General features: G+C 35.2%; 1 protein-coding gene across 9 annotated transcripts in view; it reads right to left on the bottom strand.

Moving 5' to 3' along the window:
- TRRAP (transformation/transcription domain associated protein) overlaps positions 1-12,977 on the bottom strand; it is a 153,997-nt gene that overhangs the window by 26,811 nt on the left and 114,209 nt on the right. For all 9 annotated transcript variants that reach the window (XM_008164651.4, XM_024102353.3, XM_042853179.2 and 6 more), the window contains 4 exons: positions 11,906-12,070; positions 9,240-9,330; positions 7,331-7,530; positions 6,028-6,289 (listed from right to left, as the gene is read on the bottom strand). In XM_008164651.4, the coding sequence (XP_008162873.1) occupies positions 6,028-6,289; positions 7,331-7,530; positions 9,240-9,330; positions 11,906-12,070 (718 nt within the window). The remainder of the gene's footprint in view (positions 1-6,027; positions 6,290-7,330; positions 7,531-9,239; positions 9,331-11,905; positions 12,071-12,977) is intronic.

Genomic DNA, 12,977 nt, shown 5'->3' with positions numbered 1-12,977 from the left:
ATAACTAAACTATTGTTGTATATAAAGTAAATAAGGTTTTTAAAATGTTTAAGAAGCTTCATTTAAAATTAAGTTGAAATGCAGAGTCCCCAAGACCGGTGGCCAGGCCCCGGGCAGCGTGAATGCCACTGAAAATCAGTTTGTGTGCCGCCTTTGGCACACATGCCATAGATTGCCTACCCCTGCTCTAAAAACTATTACTGTAGTTAACTGACAGTCCTTTTTCTGTTTTTAATATTATATGCAGCACAACTCTGATAACTACAAATATTATTATAAAAAGATCTGATTATAATTCCAAGTCTACCCTCTAGTGAGCAATATGAGTAAATCACTTTATGAAGAAATGACAATAGGACTGCATTATTTCTTTCTGTAACTCCATGAAGTGCAGCAAAATGTCCCCAAATTACAACTACAGTATTCTAATGACATGCAAATAACCAACATGGTAAAAATATGCTACAGTGTTAATTTATTTTTACACCAAGTTATTTGTTTCACTATAGGAATACACTCTAGTTTGGTGAAAATGTCTATTTTGGATTTTTTTGTTTTGATTCTCAATTGCAGATGGGATTGACAGAGAGTGAGCTCAGTTAATTAACGTTTTTCATCCATGTCACATAGGCTCCACACACAGCCTATTTGAGAAGAAAATAAGTAACTTCAGCTGTAAGGGGAGGAGAAATATCACTGGCTTCACTATGGTGAAAGACTTTTATACTTTGCTTTGCAGACAGCTTAATTTAGACAGATGTTGTTTTATTTATCTATTTCAACCACTACTAAAAGCTAAGTCTTGCTCCTAGAATTAGTTCAAGATTTACCAATTCAATGAAGAAAACAGTCAAATGTAAAGAGTATCAGGAAAATACTGAAAAATGTGGAATTACCCATAGATAACACCAACATTTTATTGAACACATTTGCCTATCTGAATCAATACTTCTGGATCACAGCAAACGCTGTTTTTACAATTACTAGGATAAAAATAACAAGTTATCACAATGACACAATAGGAGAAGTTTGTCCAGACTGGCAAGGTAAGAATCCCCCAGCATGCAGCCATAAGAAGGACTTAATCTTAGTAATGAGAAAAGAGGCTGTGTGGGTAAGATTTTGTCACAATTATTTTTAGTAAAAAGTCACACACAGATCATGGGCAATAAACTAAAATTAACGGACGCCCGCAACCACCTGTCTTTGACTTTTATTAAAAATAATGGGGGTGGGAATGATGACACATAGGTCTCTGAAAGACACAATCTGTGACCTCTGTGACAAAAATCTTATCGTTATTCATAACCGAGTCTGAAGATATACATCAGGGTGTAATCTTGAACACACTTTGGTTCTTTCCAGTAATTCAAAAATCCTTACCCAACCAATCTGAAGAAGTGGGGAAGGTGGATGCAGCGTATGGACATATACAGACAATTATCTCAATAAACCAATTACTACAATAACTAACTTTCTCTTTTGAGAATTACCTATATGCATCCCCTCCTCTGACAAACAGCAGTGACCCACCAGGTGAGAAAGATTTGAGAAATATTAAAGCGACTGCAACACTACTCTCCCAATCTGGGCATCAAATCTAGATGCCAAATCAAAGGAGTAATGGTATGAAGAATGCAGAATTCCAAGTAATATCTTTGCATAATTAAATATGGGAGACAGCAAGAATGCATGCTCTGGAAGGTGTCTTAGACCTAGTTGAGCCTGGTCTGTCATTCCCAAATGGCTGACACCTAACAGTACATGACAATCACTCTGATCTATTTTGACCATCTTTTAGCAGAGATGAAAGATTCATGATAACCGAAGCATGGAGCCTGAGTTCCCTGGATGTGAATATGGCTTGCAGAAATAACTGAGATAGAAGGTGCTCAGGTGCCACAGCAGTAGGTCAGGGTAATAAAAAAAAGGGGAAATGGAACAGAACAATAGATATTTGCAGTGAGGGCGCCAACACCAGACCCCACTTAGGAAAGATTGGTCTGATCACAGGGTCTAGCCAGCCTGATTCCTCTGAGAGATCTTAAGACTTGAGGATTTTCAACAAAAGGGCCGAAGGACCCAGCATGTGGGACACCTGTCATGCTATGGTTCTGAAGTGAAGTCCCTTGTCCATATTGAAGAAAACTCTGGGGTTTCTGTTGTTTTCTTGACTCCATGGAGTTTAACTGTGACAAGATGAGATGTAGAGCAGACATGAAATCCTTCTGGAAGTCTGTAGAGCCACAATCTCTTTGAAGGACAAACCAAGTGCAATTAACATCACCCTCTCAATAGCCATACTGTCAGATGGAGATGGTCTGGGTCTGAATGGAGGATGAGACTTTCTCTTAAACCCCATGCAAATTTTGCACTTGGATGGAATGAGAGTCTGAGACACTCGAGACAACAAGAATGCCCATCACTTCAGGAGAAAAATCTGTTGCAGGTCTAGCACCGATTTGAATCCAGGGACCCTGGGCATACCCCAGAAGTTTGGTAGAAGAAGAAGTTCGAGGAATCAGTCCTGGGTAGGAATCCCCCTAGCGCACAGACTTGTGGAAGGAAAAAGGAAAAAGAAAACTAAATATTGAGAAAAGAAAATAAACAAACAAATGGGAAAGTCTTCTAGGAAGCAGCGGACACAGTTGCTCTGTCTTGAGCCACAGGCATTGAGAAGAAACTGGAGCAACAGCAGATCTTCTTCTTGCTTTGGAGCACAAGGTTGTATAGTGTGCAGGCATAGACCCACAGACACGGTTGAGTCAAATCTCCAACTGACTGCATTCAGGTACACACACATCCTACAATGGAGCACCCACAGCAATAGATACTAGAAGAAACAGCTTTTTTCGGGGTGAACCAGTTCTACTGCTCCTATTAACCAGAAGATGAGAGATTTCGTTCACCATCAGCTTGTATTTAATAGGATTGTTCCAGACTCAACATCCACCCGCCCAAGCTAAGGATAATTGCAACAATACTCTTTCTATGACCTCTGAGAGATTTCTTGAAAGATGGGCTACCTCTTTGCCTTGGCTCTGTTTAGCCAACTGTACTATGTTGGGCAAGTGATCCTGTTTACAAAACCATCCCATCAAAAATTCTGGCAAAATTATAGAGCAGGGAACTATTGGAACTTAAATTTGGCTTTAAAACCAGGGATGGTAACAGATAAGAAGGAAAATAAGCTGAACTCCATTTGCTTGGCTGTAGATAGAGATTTTAGAATGAGTGTGGAAAGGGTATGGCCAATCCCTGGAGCCTCCTGAGCTCCTTTTTGTATTTGCAGGAAGAAAGATGCATCTCAACTGTTGGAAGAAGAGGTTATGGAACCACAATACATGATTTGCATATGTCTTTTGAAACTATTTCTATCTATCACCATTAACCTAGGAATAACTGGAGGGAACACAGTTTACCTTTAGATAGATTCTTAACTAATATACACATATCACAGAAGACTTGGAAAACAGCTGTAAATATCTACACATCAAGTAAATACAATAGATGTTAAGAATTATAAATACAAACATGGTCACTTCTAAGTGAGACAGAAGGCGGACACCATTGACTCAGAATGAACAGGCCCAAAGCACATAAGGAAATGTAGGCATGATCTACTAATTGTTGTCCAAAAATGTTAATACATTTACTATGTCCAGTAAAGTAATTCCATTTCTATTAATTTGATAATGGCATTTCTACCACTACTGCAAATTAATCACAAACCTAAATTCATTTTCTGCATAATAAACTAAATTATAGAAGACTCCACAGAGCAAGCATATTCACCAATTTAATTTCATCTATTTTTTCACACTTCAATTTTGAATGAAACCCCACATTTAATAGATTAAAGCATAATCTAATCTAGCACTAACTAAAATAACTATTTTAATCCTGTAATCACTCACGCTTAATCATAATTGAAAAATAAATTTTGAAGTCTGCAAGGAAAAAAAAAATCAGGCAAATTGCTTATTCTTAAACTGAAATTTAAGAGAAACATTTTGTTTCTTTATTTTATTAAATAGCTCCAGAAAAAAATTCTCCCTTTAGGTTTGTTTAAACGCTGATGCATATAATTTTTGTAAAAGTCTGACAGGATAACAAAGCTAGAAACTTTAAATATGCCATTTATAAACCTTGAAATTATGCAAAGAAAATACACAGAGAATAAAATGAAAAAGTGTTATCAGTATAAGGTATTTTCATACCAAAGATGGACACTACAAAATAATTGGTCTTACAATCCTTTTTCTAGGAGGTTGGGGGGTTATGTTTGTTTGGTTTTTTAAAGTAACTACTCCCTTCTATGTTTCTCTTAGAATTCCAAGTCTAACTTCATAATTCTTCTCCTTTAAAGCCTAAAAAAATTAAGATCTCCCAGAAGTTGTATCTGGAAGGAAACAAAGCATCAAGAGAAATTAATAAAAACTAAAGAGAATATAAAAAATACTATAAAAACCAATATCTTCAGTGACTAAATGTTTCCTAAGGGCTGTTGCAATATGTAAATAATAAAGGTTTTCAAAAATAAGAGATCCTCGTCTACATTAACTGTATTTTGCTTCTCTGTAATTTTCAGACAATTGGGGATATGTGAAATGCTTCAACTACTGTTTCCTTTCCTTGTAGCCTTTATCCATTAAATTTAATCATATGGTTCAGGACTTCCATTATCTACTGTCATGCAACTGCTGTGCTTCAAAGAGTACATCATGCAATACATAATGTGCACAAGATATGTAGGTCATATCTGTGACTGGGAGCTACTTTCACAAGAATCTCAACATATCACTTATTTTCACATCATAGTCAGTAAGATGTTTGAAAAACCACTATAACTCTAACTCTACCTGCTGAACTCAATAAAGCACTCAGTAACAGTGCTGACCTTGAATACTGAATACAGCAAGCTCCATAATTACTTATGAACATTAACATCTAAAATTTTAAAACGAATTTATCAAAATAGGATTTAGAAAAACAGTTGAAAACTTAGCTCTACATTAAAATATGTCTTTCCGATTCAGAGGTTTAATATTTTTCTGTTTGAAAGAGTTGATATTCCACTTTATCTGATTTTTAGTCTTCTTTCAGGATAAGCCAAGGAAGTATCGCTGCAACAGAAGCCAATTTCCATGACCAGGGAAGCCATGAAATGCCCCCCTCATGAAATGTCAAGCTTCTGTGCCACATACACAGACAACATTTGAGTGGCCTTGATACTTTTGAGTGTTTGTTACATTAAAACTACTTTGTAGGCTTTTCTTAGGTAAGTGACTCAATTTCAGTTCAAACACCAGAGATACATAAAATATAATAATTCTGCGGGCAAATAAAATATGAAATACTTAATAAGCTACTTCCCAAAAGGATCCTTTTTTATTAGAGCTGACTATTGTTATGGATTCAATTTATTTAACACAATTATGTGAATGAGTAGAGAATTTTATTATCTAGCTATACAAAATTAATATTACTCACCAGATGTTGATAATTTTGGAAAACTGTACATAATACTGTTTGTTGGACTTTTGTGAGGAAAATTGCGATTACATTTTAAGTGACTTACATTGTGTGCTTTTAGTATAAATAAGGACTATCTAGCTATTAATGGTTTTCATCTGCCAGATAGTTTTGTCATTCACCATACAAGCAGTCAAAATGTGCTAGTCCTTTGTTGAAGTGCTGTAATGTACTTATTTTTGTAAATAGGAGTAATTGGACTACAGTTACGGAAAGAATGGAAAAACTACATACTATTCTATAAACATTCTTTCCGCGGTGTTGTGATCTAGTTTTCTTGCATGCATTTTTTACTACTCCAAAGAGTATAGAAATGGACAGACAGTAGACTATTGTAAATTTTTCAAATGATAAAAATTTGGTTTGTTCTATAGTCACTTTTCTTCCTCAGAAAGGGAGAGTAAAGACCATTTTTGGATCTGAACACTGGACAAACAATATTTTAATTGCAGATTATTAAAATAAACTTGAACATATGTTGTGAGATCTCACCTGTTGTAAACTGCCCTTTTAATTTCTGAAATACAGGGTCTTGAGCTGTAGCCTGAGCTCTTCTAGCCAACGATTCTGAAGCTGCACTGGAAAACATAGTGGAGACATTTGACACATTCTCCAGTCCCACTCCAAAGGTACTGACCAACTTCTTGACAAAATTTAGTGTATGGGGAGTGATTTTGGCATCTGAAACCGCTCCACTTTTCTCAAAGGCAACTGAATAGCACTTTGCCAGGCCTTGCTGCAGCTGTCTAAGAACCTAATAAAAGAAAAAAGAAGTATATGTTGTTAAGTCTTTTGATTTGACAACAAATATACACTACTACTACAATGCAATGAAGTACTAGAATACAGCAAACCCAGAATACATTTTCTAATAGTAAAATTATCCTTTACTTAAATCTAGATTATGAATCTTTCTGCTTCCATTTCAGTCACTGGAAGCAAGAGCTGGCCCTTAAGTCAAAATACGGAAGAACTTTATTTGTAGTAGTGCCTGAGATGCTGTTTAGCAAAGAATCATTAGATATTCAATATGGACCTACTATTGAGAGTTAAAACATCGAGTCTTACCTCTGAAATGAGCAAATTATACAGATGTAGCAAATAAAGTGCATCACAAAATGTACTTTGTTCATTTGACAACTGTAATTTAAATTCTCAGTATTCTGGAATACATTATTTATTTTATGAAAAAACCCTCATGTTTAATAAAGTGTTAGTAATATGAAACCTTATTAAAGCCTATGTCATTAAATCTTTTCTGAGTAGGGGTAAGAAACAATCATTTTGGGAGGCAAATGCTAAAGTGGATAATCTGGTCAAGCAAGATTCCAGTGTATTACATGTGCTGTATTTACTTTTCAAAATACACAGATCAAATTTAATTTAGACTTTGTGCAGTAGCTCCCAATTCTACTCCACAAACCACCACAACTAGAGGGAAACACAAAGAAACATAATGCAAGAATTTGAAGTGTCTCTTGCAATACAAGATTCAGCTGGAATCCTACAATTAGAAGAAATATTTATATCACTAATTATTTCGGAGAGATTTTTTCCACAGCATCTACATCACTTCTAAAAATATAGAAATAATTACAAGTTCTTACATCTGAAGGAAGAATTGTTAGAGTTATTTTTTAAACAGACCAGTTTATTGTGCAGCAGTTTACTAAACGAACGCTATAGAAAATACTGTCGGATATGAAAAATAAATAGAAACATATTATACATCTAAATTTGATTTGGTTTGTATGCATGGAAAGTAATTCTGAATAGTTATATTAAGTCCAAATACCTCTTCATGCCAATTCTCTCTGAACCAAACCATTTGATCTACAATGCCTTCCAGAGAGGACAAAAGCGTCGGATGCAGTTCTCGCTGCATATGCATAATTCGGCTGCAGCGCCACATAGGTGCAGTGGCTCTTATTGGCCCAGGATCTGATGCAGAATGAGATTGATTTCCTACCGAACTTGGCTGCTGTTGTCCAGAATCTGGGACAAAACCCAAACAGCATAGTTAACTTTCAGAGAACTATGAAACAGATGATTGCATGGTATTCAAAAAATATATATACTGTCCTGGATTTGCTTCCAAAGGAAACTGAAGCTAGTTTTCTATAATTCAGTGGAAAATAAAAGATTAAATCAAAATTGTTTAAAAAAATAATTTTGCTGCAAATGGTATTTTGTTGTTTCATAAAGATAAGAGCAAAACATACATTTTTTAAAAAATGAGCGAAGACTTGTACCTTTAAGCTTTTTGCATTGGTTTGTGCAATCCATTTCCTCTTAAAGTAAAAGGCAAAAGTTAAGATATTCAATTCCTTTCTGCTTTCATGAAACCTCATAACATAACTGGAACAATAGGTGATCTAATATCAACAGATATGAAATTTATCCTAAGGAACATCTCTTACTAAAACTAATTTCTTATACAAAGACCACTGAATGATATTATAATTAATCAGTGAATTTCAGGGTATGAGCTTGCAACTTACTAAATGATGAGACACTGTTTCAAATGATACCATATGACTTAAGAGCACTGTTTATGAGCAATGTTTAGGAGTTAAAAAGTATGAGATAGAGTCAAGAGAAAAATGATCAGCTATCCATTTTACATGCAGTGATATCATTAAGGCAGAATTTTGCATGCAGAGCATCCATTGTTGGAAATTAATGTAATGAAACCAACAAAAAGGCAGTATACAACTAATATCAAGAAATAAAATGTAATTTTAGTATTATTGTATGTGAACATTTTCCCCCCTGTAGAGCTATACACCCAGGAAAATAAGATGTTACTTAAATACTGCCCTTTAACATGTATGCAGAAATTAAATACACTGATTCACAAGTGAAACAGGTGATTATCTAAACAATGCACTTGTAACCAAAAACAACAACTAGAACAAAAGGAAATATTTAAGTTGTTCAAATAGTTTTCTTGGGAGCTATTCTTGAGAGACTACATGGGCCAAAAGAATAACTCAGTGCTGTGGAATTGCTTGATATGGTAATACTTCACAGGGATTTGTCCTTGAAAATACAGTGTGACAGCAAATTTGAGAGAGTATTTACAGAGGAAGTTAAATTCAAAGTAAAAATGTAGAGAGCGTATATGGCAAGAAGTTTATCTTAAACACCAGCATGTGCACTGAAAGTGGATTCTAAAGAGCTACGTTCATCCAACAGGGAATAGAATGCCATGTGACCTATGCGTCCAATCAAAACTAACCAAAAGGAAGGACAGCTTCCTGGTTAATATTGTGGACTGGGACTAGCTATTACTCTGACAGACATCCTGCCTGACTTTAGGTGACTCAATCTCTATGCCTCAGTTCCCCATTTGCAAACTCAGGATAACAGCACTTCTGTAACTCACAAGGGTTTTAGGAGGATAAAAACCCATGAATGATTGTGCAGCTCTCCAATATTAAACTAATGAGGGCACAGAAGTATAAAGGACTGAATATTATGAATATATTCAACAAATTTGTAAGGTATTCATAGATATTTGCACACAGACATATGCTAAACCCAAACAAGTTTACCATTAATTATTCCCTTAGCTCTAAGCTTTGATAAATAGCTATCCTTCCTAGTGAACTTGATTTACCAGGAAGTCAGGGAATCCCCAGTGGAGAGACAAAGTTGCAGCTGCCAGTTGAGCACAGTAAATTTTAGTACTAACAACTCACCGCTTTTGTAACGCTCTCGTTGTTCTATCTTCAGTGTCAAATAGAGGGTCCTGATAGGAAAGTAGACAGCCTGGGGATAGACTCTTCCCACCTATTTCAATATAAACACATAGGAAATAATATTCGGTATTTTGCTGGTTTACAAAGAGAATCTATAAAGAATATACAAGAGCTCAAATATATAGCTAAACAAGTGCATTTCAATAATTCCCTGATTTATTTAGAATTTATCGTTAAAGCTCATTTCAGCAACAACAAAATCCAAACAAAAAGAGGGTAGAGTCACAGAAATGACACAGTGCATCTCTGCACACTGTAGTAAGCGATATCGAATTAGGATTCCCACTATTGTATTGCCTAATAAATCTGGAAACAGCATAATGCAAGAGTACCTGACCAGCTCAAAGATCTTACTCATGCACATAAAAGAAGAAAAACAGACATAACACCACCAGTTAGTCTTTAAATTAGGCCACAATTCCCAATGAACCCAATGCCACGTGGTAGCTGGGCCCATTAGAGAGTAACCTTACTCCACATAATTGCAGCACTGAATGTGAAAAATAGCCACTTAATGTAAAGGGATACCACTTTCACCAAACAAAGGTTTTATGGCTCCTACAGAAAAAAACTGAGTACACATTAACATGCAGCTTTTGCCTTTAAATCTCTGTATCCATTAAATGGGCAGAACAATGTACCTAATTTGGCCATATGATGTAGCCAAGCATAAGATAAGGCAAAAAAGTTTTTCTCGCCATATTTTTTCTTAAAAATATACTGTCCTTACATTTAAACAAGCAAGATATGTACAAATAATCTTAAAGTGTCCATATGTAACTGAACAGAGATTACGGACATGATGTATATACTTTCCATGGAGTCAATCCAGGAATAAATGATTTTATGAGAAGTTTATCTGTGGTAAAATCTCATTTCCAATTAAGTTCATTTTTTAAATTTCTTCTGCAGCCTTAAGTCCACAAATCAATAATACATAAAACTTTTATAACACCTTTCACCCTATAATCAGAAAAAGAAAAAATTTCAAAAGCATTTAAGTGACTTATGGACCTAAGCCCAATGACTTTCAATGGGACTTGAGGTCTTAAATCACCTAGCACGTTTGAAAAATTTACTAAAAAGAGCTTTATAAATACTGAGCCTCAACAGGTTTTATTCTAAGGCAAGAAGTGCATGCATCAATCCTCAGTACACAGCTGAACTCGTGTTTTGAAAGACACACCACCAAGGTACAATGAAATCAGGAAGCATGCCCCCAAATATTCTGCTTCCTCAAGGCTGCAGGGGAGTATCTCCATTTTATAGTAATTCTGCATCTTACATTTCTTTTTAAAACACAGTACTTCTCTCTTAGTACTCTAAAAAAGGCTGGGGCAAGGGCAAACATACAGGGAGTGGGATCACTGCAAAAATGGAAAGGGAGTCATGAGAAAAGGATGATTTTTCCCCTGCGCCAGGCTACAACACAGCTAGCTATCATAACTTCATATATTAGCCTGCATCTTAAAAGGGGTTTTCAATGATATCAGGATAACTTGATTGAGCTAGCACAATTGTAACACATCAGGACAGGGCCTAGGTGGTTAAGAAGCCTATGCTTGACTATGATCAGCTAACATATTTTAAACTGGTCTATATAAGTGCTAACTCATTTTCAAACACTGAACCATCACATTCTAAAACATGTTAATACATTTACCAAAAACAAAAACAAAACAAACCCAAAAACCATTCCTTCCCCCAACCACTTTTTTTCCTAGTCTAAACAGGAGCCTAGTGTCAGTAACAGCTTTCGCTCATTTTCTAAGGTGGGAATTAAGGGTGAAGTGGCACTACAATAGCTCAGTTCTGCATCCAGGGCCACAAGAATGGACGCAACCCTCTTGTGAAGATCGCTGGACAGCTACAAGAATTAAAAAAGAAAAAAAAGAAAAAGAAAAAAGATCCCTTGACACCCATTTTACAGATTGGCAAACTGAGGGATTTAAGTGCTTTATCCAAAATTATACAGCAAATCACTGAAAGAGCTGAACCCACCAGTTTAGATTATTAGCTTAAACCCCTCAAACCTAACTGTCACTTCGCTAATCATTTGGCAATGCCATCTCTGAATAAAACTCCACATAGGCTTTGCTTATTATTCTAGGTATTTTTTTAATTTTTAACCAGCATTTCAAACCACCTCGACTCCCCCCACAAAAAAACCAAAACCAAAACAAACCCCACCAAAACAATATCATTTTTTAAATCGCTTTAAAGCAAAACCAGAACAATTCTCCAATTCCTAATCCTGCATTCTATGCATAATTTAACTGCGCACTTTCAAACATGGGCAATTATATTCACAACAATGTAATATGGAGTACAAATCCAGAGGGAAAGTTGCAATGTTTTGTTGCAGACCTGGTATACAAAAGTAGTTTATTTAACCTTGTTTTATCAAAAATTCACTTTGAAATTAACATATCCTGCTTACATGGAAAAAATGGAGAAACATATTCATAATTGTACACTCCATAAAATTTTGAAATCTTAACAAATCCTTCATTTTGCTTTAAAAATACTTACAGTACCTAATCTTACAAAAACACAATATGAACAACAAAGAAGTAGAAATTATCTGTACCATACATCCACCCTACCTGACTAATGAGGTTCAGAAGAAGTTTGCCCTCTGAGCCAACCAAGCATGTTAACAACTGTGGAATCCAAGCCAGCCATTGGATAGGTGGGACGCCAATACAGTACTTGTCTACTGCATCTGCTAGTGTGTTCTTATCATCATCAAAACTCAGAAGCCAGAGAACCTAAAAGTAAAAAAAAAAAAAAAAAAAAAGAAGCTTCAAGCCGAACTTGTACCTTTCCGACATTAAGTATTTTCAAAAGGTGATGTATGGAATCTGATCACTAGTAATTTACATATTTCACCCATAAATAACTGTATAGGTTTCTAAATATTAACCAAAAAAAGTTACAGAAGAAAGCCCTGCATAGCCAACCATGTTACACAAGGCAAACTACAGTAAATGAAAAAAAAAAAAAAAAACCCTATCAAACTGTCATTTACAAAAGTGAATCTGCAGTCTGTGGAATCCACACAAATCATTAAAGAAATACGTCTATTGTATTTTATATTAGAGAACAAAGAACAAAGAACTTCCAAAAAAAGAAAGAACTTCAAAATGATACATCCTCAGAAAAATCCTTCAACTGTATGAATAAAGACAGGCGATGGAGGTACATACTGCAAAATCATCAATTAGCTGATTTTATTTATGCAAATACATACCAAGAGCATTAATTGAATAGAAGCATTTTTGCTTATGGATATGTTAAATCATCCATAGTGGCAACTGTATCTTCAAGAGATCAACTTGCAAACTACCTCCCCTCCACAACTGCATGAAAACAACTCCTCTTCCATTTGTCTTCTGAAGCAACTACAGACTCCATTTATAAGGAAAAGTAAAATATTTAATATATTTTACATTATTTGTGATAAATAATATAGTTATTTTAATCTTTCAATTTATTTCACTTTTTATATCATGGTTGGAGAATCTAACCTCCAGCTAAATCTTTGCGAGTAAAAGATTTAAATTGAATCAAAATGCTCAGTTTTTCATTTGATTTTATATGTAGCTTTTTCAGAAGGAAAATATCCTTGTAGGTGTCAGCCAACCAAACTTTGGTAGTTCACATTTCCAGCATTTA

The sequence above is a fragment of the Chrysemys picta genome, chromosome 10 (genome assembly GCF_011386835.1).
Source record: "Chrysemys picta bellii isolate R12L10 chromosome 10, ASM1138683v2, whole genome shotgun sequence".
NCBI lineage: Eukaryota > Metazoa > Chordata > Testudines > Emydidae > Chrysemys > Chrysemys picta.
Note: the sequence above shows the minus strand (reverse complement) of the source record. Positions and strands in the feature narration are given on the sequence as shown.